Source organism: Heptranchias perlo, chromosome 8, assembly GCF_035084215.1.
Source record: "Heptranchias perlo isolate sHepPer1 chromosome 8, sHepPer1.hap1, whole genome shotgun sequence".
NCBI lineage: Eukaryota > Metazoa > Chordata > Chondrichthyes > Hexanchiformes > Hexanchidae > Heptranchias > Heptranchias perlo.
The window spans coordinates 73113574-73131196 of record NC_090332.1 but is presented as its reverse complement, the minus strand read 5'-3'; the positions used below and the strand labels follow the sequence as shown (position 1 = coordinate 73131196).

Below are 17623 nucleotides of genomic sequence, written 5' to 3'. Positions count from 1 at the left end.
TGTACTTTTGCTATTTTTCCCACACATAAAAAGTTCAAACTTGTGTTCACTGCAATTTGCGGTGTACAAGAATTGGAGGATTTGTTGAAACACTGGAGAGAAAACCTTTTTTTTTGTTTTTTTGACAATTATCCAAAGACATTTAAAAAACTGTTTTTGAACTGAGTGACTATTCCTCAAATCAGCCCCCCCCCCGCCGCCACTGTGGTTTAAACTGTAAATCAAAGTATCGTAGGATTTAAAAATATATAGGATTTCCTCCAGCGGCTTAGTCAGTCTTTTCCTTTACCCAAACCAGATTGCTACATTTGACTCGATTTACATTTATTTGTTCTATTTAAGAAAACCTGCAAGTGGGATTTACTCCCTTTCTCTCCTGAAGGTGCTGAATCTTTGGTAGTGAGTATTCTTCACGTGTGAGCCCGGACAGCGAGCGTTGACCGACCATTTGACTACGAGGGTGTCACGGCCAAACCGGATTCTGCCCACGTCAGACCTTTGCACACTGGCACTTCCAACGATATTCGAGAGCGAGAATGCTGGCCGATTTTTCCTTACCTGACGCAGGAAATAGGAGACCGATTGTAGCACCAGAACGGAGATCAACTAATTTCACAGACCAGGGGTTTAAATGGAGATTTTCCTAGTTCGTACATGCACCTACTCACTGAGCCACTGGAACAACACACCGAGTTTATAGTTTAAAACAGAAGATATTAGACTAGAGCAACTGAACTATACAAAGTTCATATACAGATCAGACTTAGTGGACTATATACAGTTTGTACACATCAGAATTATTGAATATACAGTTTGTACATAGATCAAAATTACTGAACGATATATAGCTGTACACATACCTGAATTAATGAACGATATAGTTTTTACACAGTCCAGCATTACTGATGTAGTTTGTACACAGATCAGAACTATTGAATATACAGTTTGTACACAGTCCAGAATTACTGATCGATATACAGTTTGTACACAGACCAGAATTACTGAACAATATACAGTTTGTAAACAGTAATGTTAATACCTTCTCTTTGGCCTCCTGGAAGTGTTGTGACAATGTCTTGCATTGGATGTCTAGGCTCTGTTTCTCTGCCCTCAGTGCACTTGTCTCTTTAGCCTGTGAATCTAGCTCTAATAACTGGGGGGGTGGGGGGAGAAAGAGAAAAATTAAAAACATATTAAACACTGAAAACATGAGGCTCAACAGAATTCCTGAGAACAGAAATGTCAGTAAGGAATGAAGTAAATTAAAAGGAACAGAAAGAAAAGGACTGAGATTAAGAAAGAGTTTGAAAACAGATGGTGGGGACTCGTAGCTGAGACTCATCAGCTTTGTGTGTGCAGCATTTTAAAATTTCCAGTATGTTGTTGCAGCATGAATTTTTTTAAAACCCAAAATACTTTGAAATTCAACTTGAATTCCCTTTATAATGACCCTAATGTCCCACATCTGGTGCTGCACCCCAACAAAACATTGCTAAATTGCAAATAAACTGCTCAAAAATCATGCCTTAAATTGAAAACAGGACGGGTCAAAAGAAAAGAACGAACTTGTGTTTATGTTGCGCCTTTCACAAACCTCAGGATGTCCCAAAGCTTTACAGCCAATGAAGTACAATGGAGCACAGGTTACACAGGTTTGAATACAGTTTTTTTTAAAAAAACAAAAAAGACAAGTATCTCATTGAAATGGAACATTACAGTTTGAAAATGCGAATTAACCGTTTGTAGATACTGGGGTGGGTCATGGAAATTATAGTTACAGGTCAGCCTTCCTTGGTTTTGCTAGTCTTTCAATTGTCTGCAAATTGGACCTCATCTTAAAAGCTTCAAACTGATTTACATAGAATTAACAGCACAGAAACAGGCCATTCGGCCCAACACGTCTATGCTGGTGTTTATGCTCCACCTGAGCCTCCTCTCACCTTACTTCATTTCACGCTATCAGCATATCCTTCTATTCCTTTCTCCCTCATGTACTTATCTAGCTTGCCCTTAAATGCATCTATGCTATTCTTCTCAACCATTCCTTATGGTAGCGAGTTCCACATTCTCACCACTCTCTAAGTAAAGAATCTTCACCTGAATTCCTTATTGGATTTATTAATGACTATCTTATATTTACGACCCCTAGTTTTGGACTCCCCAAGTGGAAACATCTTCACTATGTCTACCCTATCAAACCCCTTCATAAAGACCTCTATCAGCTCTATCAGATTTGGCCTTTAACATTGTACATGGAGGACAGAAGGAGATTCAAAATCTTTTTTGTTTGCACACTTGCAAGGGAAGGCAATTTTAATTCGTTAAAAGCCAAAGTAGGAAAGCAGTTTGGTTCCTTGGTTGCTACTACAGCAGTTAAAGAAATACAACTCAGGTGTGAAAATGACCAACTGTTCAGTTTGAAAAAAAGAGTATTGTCTGCAGGGCAAATATGGTGTGGATTCTCTCACCGAGCACAGCCTCGCTAGAGCTTGGGCCACAGAATCAGGGCTACAATATGAAAGCCCCAACTCCAACTTGCACACCCATCTAGCAAAGCTCCCTGCTGGAGCCACGATATTACTGAATTCACCCTTATATATGTTAGTCAGGAGGATCACTGCAGTGGAGGTAAAGCGAGGAAAGGGAAAGGGGTCTAAAAATAGTGAAGAAGTTTTTACGGTTAGAGCTTTTGATGATAAACCCAACTATTTGCAGCGAGACAATCTTCCATAATTACCATTAATGGCAGTAAGACGTAGCCTCTCTAGAATGAAAGCAATTAAAAACTATATGCAGATATCCAAGTGCATAAAACACAAAGGAAACAACTCTAAGTGTAATTAGTCCATTCTGTTACAATGATCCAACCTTTTAAAAAAAAATGTAACGGTGGAGACTAATTAGTTTCCTATAAATAGAATTATCTCCTCAATTTGTCCTGCATTCTGTAATTCTATAGACATGTTGCTAACTAACTATGGGTCACATTATTGCCGAGGTATTCAATGTGAACCTTTTTTGAGGAGTGAGGGAGAAGGCAGGTAAAATTGACACTGCCTTTACTCACCTGCGGTCAACTGACCTTGGGTCATTGACACCTGCCATAGATGAGTTGGCAGTCAGAACTAACCCTGGACTCCCGTCTCAAACGATCTGCAAGGAAGGGAGGGAAGAGACAGGGAACAAAACAGCGGGAAAAAAAACTGCGAGGTTATCCCTCTGCGATCAAGAGAATAGGATACTGAGACTTACAAGTCATAACAGTTTCCTTATATATATTCAATATACTGAGTAATCACACGAAAGGGGTACGGTAGTATAGTGGTTATATTACTGGACTAGGAATCCAGAGGCCTGGACTAAATCCAGAGAACATGAGATCAAATCCCAACCTGGGCAGCTGGGAATTTAAATTCACTTTAAAACAATTGTGGAAATAAAAGTGAACATGAAGCTGTCAGATTGTCATAAAAATCCACCTGGTTCACTAATGTCCTTTAGGGAAGGTAACTCATCGTCCTTGCCCAGTCTGGTCTATATGCGAGTCCAGTCCCACACCAACGTGGTTGATTCTTAATTGCCTTCAGAAGTGGCCCACTTGATTGTATCAAAAACACTATTCAAGAAAAAGACCCACCATCACCTTCTCAAGGCAACTAATGATGGGCAATAAATGTCGGCCTTGCCAGCGAGACCCAAATCCCAAGAAAAACCATTACCATCATACGGCATCTATCAGACCCCCAATTGGTCTCTTAATCCACAAAAAATACAATAACTTTCAAAACAAAGACATGCCTAAATATTTAGAGCAGCAATTAGTTCAGGAGCACAGCAAACCTCTGTGGATTGTACTCGGGAATCAAGAACAGTAAGTTCCGTTCAAGGACACTGAAAGATTGGATAGTCTCGTCCTCTGGAGTAATCACTACACAAGTAGGTGTGGAATTTTCAGCAGCTAGAGCTAGAAACTCAAACATGGCGATAGGTTTCCGTACACATCTGATAACTGGTTAGCTAAAAAAAAGTTCTGATAGGGAAAGTTTACTTTACTGGAATCAGATCAGCATTTCTGCAAGTACATTCTTGAAACAGAGTCACCCACCAGGAAAATGAAACGGCAACAGTTAGCAATGCTGCACATTTGTAACTACAATTACATAACAACTCCTTTTCCTAGACATGTGATTTTATTACTTATTCTCGGGATGTGGGCATTGCTGGCAAGACCGGCATTTATTACCCATCCCTGGTTGCCCTGAAAAGGTAGTAATACAACTGAGTGGCTTCCTAGACTACTTCAGTGGGCAGTTAAGAGTCAACCATGTTGTTGTGGGACTGGAGTTACATATAGGCCCAGACCAGGTAAGGACAGCAGGTTTCCTTCCCTAAAGGACATGAGTGAACCAGTTGGGTTTTTGCCTCAATCTGACAATTTCATGGTCACTTATACTGATACCAATTTTTTAGTTCTAGAATTTAAAAACTGAATTCAAATTCTCAAACTGCCATGGTGGGATTTGAACTCACATCTTCTGGATTATTAGTCCAGGTCTCTGGATTACTAGTCCAGTAACATAACCACTTCACCACCTACATGTAAACAGACTACATAGTGGCTGAGAGGGAAAGGGCGGGGGTGGAAACAGGGGAAGTGGACCCAAATTTGTGGCAAAGCGTTGTGATAGGTTAACTGATTGCTCATCTCCTTTAGTGATTGGGACGTTTTACTATGTTTAAAGGAGCTATATAAATGCAAGTTGTTGTACCCGTCAATAGAATCTAAGCTTGTTCAGCGCTATCAAAGAACTGGAAGGAATATGGAAGAGTGTAAAAAGGGGTGCCAAATTCTGAAATCACTTAAAAAAAAGTTGGGTTTTATCTATTTCACAACATGTAGATTGGCCTTGATAGAACGTAGCACAGTCCACACACAGTCGTAATTTTTAGTAAACCTATTCTATCTTTTCTATGCGCATTGAAAACACAGGGTGTTGGGGGGTGGAGAATGCTCTTTGCCAGTAATGCAAAACGGGCTGATAGCGAATCGGCAGCCCCTTTTACGCCCCCCTCCCTCAGAGTTTCTTTTCCATTGACTTCCACGGAAGAGAAAAATAGAGCATGGTGTAAAACCTTCAACATGCTCAAGACCACCAAAGTCCATTGAAGGTAAAAAAAGTTCCAGGAATTGTAAAAGCTATTGTCTGGTGAATCATAAACAATAAAATTATTGTGAAAAGGCTAAAAAGAACCGGAGGACATTCCAACAGAATTCAGGGGAGAACTACTTTAAGTAACATAAAGAAAGAAATTGCATTTATATCACGTCTTTCAAGACCTCAGGACGTCCCAAAGCGCTTTACAGCCAATTAAGTACTTTTGAAGTGTCATCACTATTGTAATGTAGGGAAACACAGCAGCCAATTTGCACACAGCAAGGTCCCCCAAATAGCAATGAGAAAATGACCAGAACAGAACAGTATCTAACTGCTCAATAATCTGTTTTAGTGATGTTCGTTGAGGGATAAATATTGGCCAGGACACCGGAGAGAACTCCCCTAGTCTTCTTCGAAAATGCCATGGGATCTTTCACGTCCACCCAAGAGGTTTAATGTCACGTCCATAAAATGGCACCTCCAACAATGTAGCACTCCCTCAGTTCTGCACTGAAGTGTCAGCCTTGATTTTGTGTTCAAGTCTCTGGAGTGTGACTTGAACCTACAATCTTCTGATTCAGAGGCAAGTGCATGAACATCAAGCCACAGCTGAGAACGTTTACGTGAGCACCACTTGAAGAAAATGTGAATCTTCATGTAATAGCAGGATCAGAATCAATATAGATAAGTGTGAGATGGTGCATTTTGGTAGGAAGAATAAGGAGGCCATATACTACGTGGATAATAAGTGTCTAAACGGGATAGAGGAGCAAAGGGATCTAGAGGTACAGATACACAAATTACTAAAAGTTGGGATGCAGGTTAACAAAGCCAAAAAAAAAGCAAATCAAGCACTAGGGTTCATTTCTAGAGGGACAGAATTGAAAAGCAAAGAAGTTACATTAAACTTGTATAGAACCCTTGTTAGAGCACACTTGGAGTATTGTGCACAGTTCTGGTCTCCATATTATAAAGGTTATAGAGGCATTGGAGGGGGTGCAAAAGAGATCCACAAGGGTGATACCAGAACTGAGGGGATATACTTATCAGGAAAGGCTGAACAGCCTGGGGCTCTTCTCTAGACCTGATAGAGGTCTTTAAGATAATGAAAGAGTTTGATAGGCTAGACATAGAGAAAATGTTCCCACTTGTGGGGGAGTCCAAAACTAGAGGTAATAAATATAAAATAGTTACTAATAAATCCAATAGGGAATTCAGGAGAAACCTCTTTACCCAAAGAGTGGTAAGAATGTGGAACGCGCTACCACAAGGAGTAGTTGAGGCAAATAGCATAGATGCATTTAAGAGGAAGCTAGATAAGTACATGAGGGAGAAAGGAAAAGAGGGTATCCTGATAGGGTGAGATGAAGTAGGGAAATGAAGTATCGTTAGATGAGTAGATGAATATGGGGTGTAATAATGTATGTACGAAAATCTAATCAGAAATTTTCTGTTTTGCCATTTTATCCAATACGTAATTGCAATCCTCTTTTCCAGATGAATTATGAATAGCCAAACTCATGAGAGGTCTAATCCAATAACAGCTTCATGCAGGAACATTACGAAGCATTTCGATAATCAGAATGCCAACTATTTATGTCCTCTTTAGTACTTTCTCTCAAAAGGAGAAGAAAAAAATGTTATCCATGCCTGGCAGTATCCAGATCAAGTGCAGCATTGGTTGAGGCTTAGGAGCAGGCCTTGTATCCACCTTCTCATGGTGCATGATACAAGACTCAGCAAAAATGTGGATTAGTCCACACCACAAATCATTCTTAGGCAGAAAGGAAGATTGTGGGTTCAAGTCTCACTCCAGAGACTCGAGCACATGATCCGCCCTTGACATCAAGGCAGCATATGACCGAGTGTGGCATCAAGTAGCCCTAGTAAAATTGAACTCAATGGGAATCAGGGGGGAAAAATCTCCAACGGCTGGAGTCAGACTTAGCACAAATGGAGATGGTAGTGGTTGTTGGAGGCCAATCATCTCAGCCGCAGGACATCACTGCAGGATTTCCTCAGGGCAGTGTCCTTGGCCCAACCATCTTTAGCTGCTTCGTCAATGACCTTCCCTCCATCATGAGGTCAGAAGTGGGGATGTTCACCGATGATTGCAGTGTGTTCAGTTCCATTTGCAACCCCTCAGATAAAAGCAGTCCGTGCCCGCATGCAGCAAGACCTGGACAACATCCAGGCTTGGGCTCATAAGTGGCAAGTAACATTCACACCAGACAAGTGCCAAGCAATGACCATCTCCAACAAGAGAGAGTCTAACCACTTCCCCTTGATATTCAACGGCATTACCATCGCAGAATCCCCTGCCATTAACATCCTGGGGGTCACCACTGACCAAAAACTTAACTGGACCAGCCACATAAATACTGTGGCTACAAGAGCAGGTCAGAGGCTGGGTATTCTGCAGCAAGTGACTCACCTCCTGACTCCCCAAAGCCTTTCCACCATCTACAAGGCACAAGTCAGGAGTGTGATGGAATACTCTCCACTTGCCTGGATGAGTGCAACTCCAACAACACTCAAGAAGCTCGACACAATTCAGGACAAAGCAGCCCACTTGATTGGCACCCCATCCATCACCTTAAACAATCACTCCCTCCACCACCGGAGCACCGTGGCTGCAGTGTGTACCATCCACAGGATGCACTGCAGCAACTCGCCAAGGCTTCTTCGACAGCACCTCCCAAATCTGCGACCTCTACCACCGAGAAGGACAAGGGCAGCAAGCTCATGGGAACACCATCACCTGCATGTTCCCCTCCAAGTCATATACCATCCTGACTTGGAAATATATCACCGTTCCTTCATCGCCTCTGGGTCAAAATCCTGGAACTCCCTACCTAGCGACACTGTGGGAGCACCTTCACCACCCGGATTGCAGCGGTTCAAGGCGGCGGCGGCTCACCGCCACCTTGTCGAGGGCAATCAGGGATGGGCAATAAATGCTGGCTTTACTAACGACGCCCACATCCCATGAATGAATCAAAAAAAAAATCTATGCTGACACTTCTGTGTAGTCCTGAGTGCTGCACTGTCGGAGGTGCCATCTTTCGGATGAAATGTTAAACCAGTGCCCCGGCCAAGATTTATCCCTCAACCAACATCACTAAAAACATATGATCTGGTCATTTATTTCATTGTTGTTGTTTGTGGGGACCTTGCTGTGCACAAACTGGCAGTCACGTTTCCCCTACGTTACAACAGTGACTACATTTCAAAAGTATTTAATTGGCTGTAAAGTGCTTTGGGATGTCCTGAGATCATGAAAGGCACTATATAAATGCAAGTTCTTTCTTACCATCTCAAAACAACCATTAGAAATGACGAAGAAACGTGCTATACCTTTTCCTTAGTTGCCTCCAGTTCCTTTTGCATGAGCTCTTTCTCCCTTTCCCATACAGATTGCTGATGGAAATGCTCCTTCTCCAATCTGCTGGAGGTCTCCTGTAGTTGCCAGGTAATCCTGGCCACCTCTTCCTTCTGCTGGGAAAGTTCAACTAGTCTTGTACTGAGCAATTGGATACTGTTCTGATTGGCATCTACCTTGGCACTGAATTGGGAGTTCTGATCGTTCAACTGTAGATTCTTGCTATCGAGCTGGGCAATTTGAGTCGTGTACTGTTTGTTCTAGACAAGATGGAGGCAAAAAACTGACAATATTTATCTAGGTGGTATCATTTTACGGAAGCAGGTTTTCACACATGATTTATTCTCTTTAGAATGAACATTTGGACATAGAATAGCACGTGCCTACTGGTATTAAATAAATATAACTGCTACAAGTCAAAAACATTTGACCTATAGAAATGGATAAAATAAACCAAACTGATGTAAAGTTTGTTGAATATTTGTACAGTTCCCACCCTTTATAGCGGGCACGTTCGTGCAAATGCGATTTGCCCGCTATACACGCTGGCCGCTATAACATGGTAGCGCTATTACAGTGCGCTACTTATAACAATAATGTTCCTTCTGTGTCGTGACCTTTTGCCCAGTTGTTTCGAGCTCCACTCTGACCTGCAGCTCTATCTAATCGGCAGTCAGTGCTTAGTACAAACTGTAACCCCACACAATTTAAAGAGGATTAAATGGGTTTAGTACACAAAAGGTAATTCAACATTAACAAGGCGTAATTTCTTTCTGTTTGTTCTTGCATTTAGTGCACCTCAACGAGATTTGAACTGGTGAGTATGCTCAAAATAAAAGTCGCATCTATTACCACCACTGTGGTGGGACTAAGATAATTCGCTAGTGTCACCAACAGGAAGTGGGAGGACAATACTCACCCAACCCTTTGTCTGGAATGTGTAATTTCATCCAGTCATTGTCAGGCAGGCTATGGGTTCAGGGAACACACGGCGCCGACACCGCCGGGTTCAGGGAACGCACGGCGCCGACACCGCCGGGTTCAGGGAACGCACGGCGCCGACACCGCCGGGTTCAGGGAACGCACGGCGCCGACACCGCCGGGTTCAGGGAACGCACGGCGCCGACACCGCCGGGTTCAGGGAACGCACGGCGCCGACACCGCCGGGTTCAGGGAACGCACGGCGCCGACACCGCCGGGTTCAGGGAACGCACGGCGCCGACACCGCCGGGTTCAGGGAACGCACGGCGCCGACACCGCCGGGTTCAGGGAACGCACGGCGCCGACACCGCCGGGTTCAGGGAACGCACGGCGCCGACACCGCCGGGTTCAGGGAACGCACGGCGCCGACACCGCCGGGTTCAGGGAACGCACGGCGCCGACACCGCCGGGTTCAGATAGGAAGGGGTGAGGCCCTAGAGAGATTTCAACATGAGGATGAGAATTTTAAAATCAAGGTGTTGGTGGATCGGGAGCCAATGTAGGTCAGCAAGTACAGGGGTGATGGGTGAACAAGACTTGCAACGAGTTAGGAAATGTGCAGCAGAGTTTTGGATGAGCTTAACTATATTTAGGGTGGAAGATGGGAGGCCGGCCAGGAGAGCATTGGAATAGTCGAGTCCGCAAGTAACATGAGGCTTTCAGCAGCAGATGGGCTGTGGCAGGGGCTGAGATGGGTGATGTTGTGGAGGTGGAAGTAGGTAGTCTTTGTGATGGAGAAGATATGGGGTTGGAAGCTGAGCTCAGGGTCAATTAGGATGCCAAGATTGTGAACAGTGGCCAGGGAGGGGGGTGGAATCAGTAGCGAGGGAAGGGAGTTTTGTGGCGGGGACCGAAGACAATGTCTTTGGTCTTCCCACTGTTTAATTGAGGGACTTTGCAGTTCATCCAAGACTGGATGTTGGATAAGCAGCCTGACAACACAGAAGCAGTCGAAAGAGAGGTGGTGGGGCAGAGGTAGAGCTGGGTGTCGTCAGTATACATGTGGATTCTGGCGTCATGTCTTTGGACGATGTTGCCAAGAGGCAGCAAGTAGATGTGAAATAGGATGGGGCCAAGGCTAGATCCTCGGGGAAATCCAGAGGTAACGGTGATAGACAGGAAGAGAAGGCCTTGCAAGAGATTCCCTGGCTACGACTGGATAGGTAATAATGGAACAAAGGGCATTCCTATTCAGTTGGACGACAGAGGAGAGGCATTGAAGGATGGTAAGGCTAACCATGTTTAAAAACCACTGAAATAAAGATGAGGAGGGGTAGTGTACCACAGCCACAGTCACAGTGGATGTCACTATTGACTTTAATTAGGGCTGAAACCTGATCGGAGAGGTTCAAACATGGAGTTGCGGGAAAGATGGCCAACAGGCATGGGCCAATGGACAGCAGCATTGCCTTCCACTCCACAGCTGTAGATAAGGCACAGTGTCTTTTGGAACACAGGCGATAGCTGTTGGGAATTGCAGGCAACACAAACTGAACAGTGCCACCTCTTTATTCCTACAGCTGCCCTGCCAGTTATGTATCTATGAATGCTGCTCATCCTCCTTCCATTGCTCTTCTTCATTCAAAAAAAAAGAGATCACATGATAACTATGGATGAAGCGAGCAGTAACTTTTGCCACTAAAGAAGTGGCAGCAGTTCTTATACTGTCCTCCTAATGTTTGGCTGGCTGCTACATTGATCTCCTGGACTGCCACAGAAACATAGGAATAGGAGGAGGTCATTGAGCCCCTCGAGCCTGTTCTGCCATTCCATTAGATCATGGTTGATCTGTATCTTAACTCCATTTACCTGCCTTGGTTCCATATCCCTCAATTCCCTTAGCTAACAAAAATCTATCAATCTCAGTCTTGAAATTTTCAATTGATCTAGCCTCAACAGCTTTTTGGGGGAAAGAGAGTTCCAGATTTCCATTACCGTGTGTGTGAAGAAATGCTTTCTGACATCACCCCTGAATGACCCAGCTCCAATTTTAAGGTTATGCCCCTTTGTTCTGGACTCTCCCACCACAGGAAATAGCTTCTCTCTATGTACCACATCAAATCCTTTAATCATCTTAAACACCTATTAAGATCACCCATTTATCATCTATACTCAAGGGAATATAAGCCTAGTCTATGCAACCTGTCCTTATAATTTAATCCTTTTAACCCCCTCCAAGGCCAATATATCCTTCCAGAACTGAATGCAGTATTCCAGATGGATAACCAGAACTCTGTACAGCTGTAATATCGGCGTGGGTTGAATTTAAAACTACACCCTAATAGGCAAAAGAGCAGAGCTGTAACTCAATGCACCTCTGAATCCCAGACCAGTTATCTCATTTCGTCAAAGCAACAAACTCTGATACTGGGTTAACCAAGCCATATTCATTCAATAAAAGGCATTCTTCACCACCAAATCACCTTGGTGGAGCCAGACTTTGGTGACAGATCTAGCCCACAATAGCATTTCTAACCAACCCTCCCAAGTTCAAAGCCTTACGCGTTTCTGAAGTTCCTCGAATTCCCTCTGTCTGCATTCTCTTTCATCTTTCAACTGTTCCACTTGTTTTCTGTACAAGGCAAATGTGGATATTTTTAAAAAAGGAGTCACAAAAAGCAATTAAAAAAAACTATGCATTCCACAAAACCTTTAATGCACTGCCTGACTTACCTTTGTTCATTAACTTTTCCTTCCAGATTCTGGATCTCCTGATGAAACCTCGCCACTTTTCTTTTCAAGGAAGAGTTTTCGTCAGAAAGCATTTCAGACTCATATCTGAGGAATATATTATTCTCGTCAAATAACTACAGCTATTCTCTACAGAATTTCAGGAAGCGCTTCAAGTAAGGGATTTTTGAGTAACTAAAGCACATGCTTGCCTTTAGGTTGCAGTCATTTCTAATTGCCCCCCAGCATTGATCATCGCAACATGAACACAGAATGCAAGGATTCCAAATAAGTGAAAGATCTAGTGATCGTATCAGACACACAGGAGTATTTTCCATGCTGTTAGTATGCTTACCACCATCACCAAGACTAACAGAGCAGTTCCATAAATCAAGTTAAAACACGATAATTCCAGCACCATTTGGTTGAAATCATGCTGCGTGTTAATAACAACAAAGTACGCTGGCGCGTTTGGGTGAAGTTCCTTTGTTCATTATTTTTAAAAGATGGACTTAAAAAAGGTCTTAGAGAGGGTGCAGAGGAGATTTACTTGAATGGTACCAGGGATGAGGGACTTCAGTTATGTGGAGAGACTGGAGAATCTTGGATTGTTCTCCTTACAGCAGAGAAAGTTAAAGGGAGATTTAATAGGTGTTCAAAATTATGAAGTGTTTTGAAAGAGTAGGTAGGGAGAGACTGTTTCTGCTGGTAGGAGGGTCGGTAACCAGAAGACACAGATTTAAGATAACTGGCAAAAGAACTAGAGGGGAGATAAGAATTTTTTTTTTTTTTTACACACACAGGGCGGAAGCAGAATCAACAGTAACTTTCAAAAGGGAATTGGATATATACTTGAAAAGGAAACATTTGCAAGGCTACTGGGAAAGAGCCGGGGAATGGGACTAATTGGATAGCTCTTTCAAAGAGCCAGCAGGCGCATGATGGGTCAAATGGCCTCCTTCTGTGCTGTACAATTCTAAGTTTACCCACTTATTTTACTAGGTCGATGCCTTCTTTAAAATAGCGGACAGAAGACTTTCATACGACTGCATTAACGCGCTCCTTTGCTGATATCAATATCAACCCACTGAGATGGTTAGCCAGGCTGATCGGACAATGCAAAGGGCCTGAAAATAATCGAAGCTTCAATAAATTCTGAATCAGAGGTTAGTAGATGATGCTCGTGGACTGGAGCAGTTGATGCAGAAGCACATCACAGCATCCAAGCAAGGGTTTCTTCAAATTCCGTAACACATTCTCTTCGAGCTGCATTTTCTTCTTGGATCTGAGCGGCTTGCTTTTCACAGGCAGAGTTTCTGATCACAGTATGATTAACCTCCTCCCCTCCTAGTCCACAGTGAGAGCAATGGACATAGATAAATAGGTCCAGAGTACAGTTGGCAAAGGTAGGAAGTGATTAGGTGGAAATCTGTAAATCAAATACGGCAAAGAACAATCGCCACAGAAAAGACAAACCTTGCGATATTGCAGATTTAATTCTTGATCGGTTGCATTGCCCAAAGATGAAGAATTCAGTTTAACCGTTGACAAAGAGAAAAAGGTTTTGCATGCTTGGTTTTAATTAATGGGAGGTTAGTTGTCAATTCAGGAATTAGGATGCAATTCTTGTGATTAGTAGCAGTAGTAAGATGATTATTAGCGATTCGAAGATAATTATGACAAACCTGTACTTCTCAGCTTCAGTCCCTGCCTCCAGCTTAGTCACAAAGCTCTGCAGCTTCCTGATCTCATTTTCAAGCTCCTGCTCCTTTCTTTCAGACTCCTTCATTACTTGCCTCAGTTTTATTTCCATCTCATCTCTCTGCTGTTGCCAGTCCAATATCTCCTCTTCTTTCTTCTTCATCGGAGCGGTGAAGGAATGGGCACGGATCCCTCGACAGAAGCTTGGGTTGTCCTCGAGGAGTTTTTCATTCTGATGGGTCAGATCCCCTGCATCATTCACACTCCTTACCTCTTTTATCCGTGCCTTTAAACTTTCAATTTCGCAGCCTAGACCACATATCTGCTCTTTGTACTTGGTTTCCATTTCTTCCCTCTCTATTGCAAATGTGCTGCAGATCTCAGCTTGTTCCTCATGCATCTTTTCTTGTAGGTTTAGTTTCTCTTTCTTGGCCTCGTTGCACATCACCTGAACTTGGGATTCCCACTGACTTCTCTCTCGACTCTGCTGTCTCAACAGCTCCTCAATTTTCAGCTCGTATCTTTGGGTCAGCTCTGTATTCTCAGACTGATACTTCTGTGTTAAAGCAACATGTTCGACTTCCAAAAGTGATAACCTCAGGTTAAATTCATCTTGTGTTGCCTTCCTAAAGATATTTAAATACTTTTCATTAAACTAATTGAAACAATTCTTAAAATAAATATTTGCATAATCTCACAAAGCATATTGGGAATAATGCAATTACAAATAGAGCAGTGACTCAACATCTGCCCTCCTACCTATTTGCCTTGCAGCAGTAGGATTCAGGTTCAGATTCACCTTACTGCCCTGACCAGCTCCCCAACCACCCCCCCAACCCCAACATCACCTTGGTTATAAAAAGGAAAAAGACTTACATTTATATAGCGTCTTTCACGACCTCAGGACATCCCAAAGCGCTTTACAGCCAATTATGTACTTTTGAAGTGTCGTCGCTGTTGTCATGTAGGAGACATGGCAGCCAATTTGCACACAGCAAGGTCCCACAAACAGCAATGAGATAATGACCAGATGATGTGTTTTAGGTATTAGTTGAGGGATAAATATAGCCCAATATTTGAGAACTCCCCTGCTCTTCTTCAAAATAGTGCCGTGGGATCTTTTACATCCAACTGCGAGGGCAGACGGGGCCTCGGTTTGGCATCTCATCTGAAAGACAGCACCTCCGACAGTGCAGCACTCCCTCAGTACTGCATTGGAGTGTCAGCCTAGATTTTGTGCTCAAGTCCCTTGAGTGGGTCTTAAACCCACAACCTTCTGACTCAGAGGCAAGAGTGCTACCAACTGAACCACAGCTGACACCGGAGGTGACTTGGCTTGCACAATAGAATCAGCATAAAGCAGATTCACAACCACAATTACAAAACTACAAAAAAAATGTCTGACTGGTAGATCTGTAGCAAGCAGCGATATATGCGTATAATTTTTTTTCATTCATTCTCTGGATGTGGGCGTCACTAGCAAGGCTAGCATTTATTGCCCATCCCTAATTGCCCCTTGAGAAGGTGGTGGTGAGCCTTCTTCTTGAACCGCTGCAGTCCATACGGTGAAGGTAGGGAGTTCCAGGATTTTGATTCAGTGACAATGAAGGAAAGGCGATATGTCAAAGTCAGGGTGATGTGTAACTTGGGAGGGGAACTTGTTATTCCTTTGCCCCTGTTGCCCTTATCCTTCTAGGTGGTGGAGGTCGCAGGTTTGGAAGATGCTGACTCAGATGCAAGAATGCTACCAACTGAGCCACACCGAATACCTACACAGATATACATCTTAAACCCCTGCTTCCATTTCCACCCAATGATGCTCCTGTGACCATTGTAAGCGACACTGTTCAGCATGACCTACCTCAGTTGCTGCAGCTCCTTCTGATGTTGGAGCTTTAGCTCCTTCTCCAGTTGGAGCTTCTCCTTCAATAATCGCTGCCCCAACTCAGATCTCTCCTTGGCAAAGGCCTGCTGCTGGTCTGTTCTCTCCCGCTCAAACCTCTTTTCCAGTTCCTGCCTTTGTAATGTCAAATTTGTTTCAGCCCGCGCCTCAAATCTTTTGGACAGCTCTCCTTCCTTCTTGAGCTCCTCCATTTTGGATTTCAAACTCTCCGCCTGCTCTTTCATCAGCTCATCTTGCAGGTTTGCCTTGGCCATTTCGTGTTTCCTTAGTAGATCGGTGATCACCTCATCCTGCCTTGCTTCTGTTCCTTGCTGTTGAACACGGAGCTCGTTTACTACACTTTGAAGTCTCTCCACCTCCTGCTCCTTGTCCGTCCGCTGATCCTCCAGTTCGCTGATCTCAATCTTAAAGTTTTGTTCTACATACTTCCTCTCTTTCTCAAAGCTCCTCTTCATCAGTTCAATTTCTCTCTCGTAATAATTTACCTGCAAAATAACAGCAACGTTATCCCACTTTGTATTTCAGTGGTAAAGGGTGTTGCACTTCAAAGTACTGCGCACAAGTGCAGTTTGCAAAACACCCTGGCGGAATTAAATTAAATAAGTAACCAATGCCTAGAAATTGCAGTTTGTCCGCTAACTCTGAGTTACAAAAAAGTTTTTATGGGGGCCGTCCCATTAACCCTCGATATTGCTGGTTTCAGTAGTGGGAGTAAATTGTGTGTTAAATCTGAGTCCCTGTCTACTCTTTCAGGTGGACATATAAGATCCCCTGGCACTTTTCGAAGAAGAGCAGGAGTTCTCTTCGGTGTCCTGGCCAATATTTATCCCTCAACCAACATCACTAAAAAACAGATTGTTTGGTTATCACATTGCTGTTTGTGGGAATCTTGCTGTGCACAAATTGGCTGCCGTGTTTCCTACATTACAACATTGACTACACTTCAAAATGTGCTTCATGAGTTGTAAAGCACTTTGGGATGTTCTATGGTTGTGAGAGGCATTATATAAATGCAAGACTTTCCTTTTTTTCTTTCTTGATATTGCTGGTTTCAGTAGCAGGAGTAAATTGTGCGCTGTAGCAGATGTATTAACAAGGATGAGCACCTGATGACTGAATTGAGGAAGCATTTAAACACCTGGATTTGTACAGCGGGAAATGGACATGGAGATTTATTCTGCAATATTGCTGGAAATTGCAGGTGCCTACAGCTCACCAGTTACTTCGATGGTCATGTGCTTGGGTCACACATCTAGGTCACAAGGATCAGAAGGGCAGTTCTCTATGGAAGTGAAGGGCACCCTGTCCAGAAGCGCTTAGTGTAGAAAGAAAGAACTTGCATTTATACAGGGCCTTTCTTGACCTCAGGACTTCCCAAAGCGCTTTACAGCCAATTAAGTACTTTTGAAGTGCAGTCATTGTTGTAATGTAGGAGACACGGCAGACGATTGGCACACAGCAAGGTCCCACAAACAGCAACATGAAAATGACGAGATAATCTGCTTTATTTGTCTTGGTTGAGATATAAATATTGGCTAGACACCGGGAAGAATTCCACTGCTCGTCTTCGAATATTTCCATGGGATCTTTTACTTTCACCTGTACGGGCAGACGGGGCCTTGGATTAAAGTCTTGTCCAAAAGACGGCATCTCCAACAGTGCAGCACTCCCTCAGCACTGCACTAAAGTCGCACACTAGATCATGTGCTCAAGTCTCTGGAGTGAGGTTTGAAGCCCCAACCTTCTGTCTCCAAGGCAAGAGTACTACCAACTGAGCCAAGGCCGACACTTAAAGCAACAAAAGCAAACCCTCATTGTGGCAAACTTTCT

At 43.4% G+C, this 17623-nt stretch overlaps 2 protein-coding genes across 7 annotated transcripts in view; one reads left to right on the top strand and one right to left on the bottom strand.

Annotated features, from left to right (window-relative positions):
• gins1 (GINS complex subunit 1 (Psf1 homolog)) overlaps positions 1-1143 on the top strand; it is a 41503-nt gene extending 40360 nt beyond the window's left edge. The window contains exon 8 of the mRNA XM_067989310.1: positions 383-1143. The gene's annotated coding sequence lies outside the window, so the exon portion shown is untranslated. The remainder of the gene's footprint in view (positions 1-382) is intronic.
• The window catches only part of ninl (ninein-like), a 93859-nt gene that overhangs the window by 9776 nt on the left and 66460 nt on the right, over positions 1-17623 (bottom strand). For 4 of the 6 annotated variants that reach the window (XM_067989302.1, XM_067989304.1, XM_067989308.1 and 1 more), the window contains 6 exons: positions 15752-16278; positions 13875-14516; positions 12193-12297; positions 12022-12091; positions 8514-8798; positions 1040-1153 (listed from right to left, as the gene is read on the bottom strand). In XM_067989302.1, the coding sequence (XP_067845403.1) occupies positions 1040-1153; positions 8514-8798; positions 12022-12091; positions 12193-12297; positions 13875-14516; positions 15752-16278 (1743 nt within the window). The remainder of the gene's footprint in view (positions 1-1039; positions 1154-8513; positions 8799-12021; positions 12092-12192; positions 12298-13874; positions 14517-15751; positions 16279-17623) is intronic. The other 2 variants (XM_067989306.1, XM_067989307.1) reach the window with 2 other exon arrangements.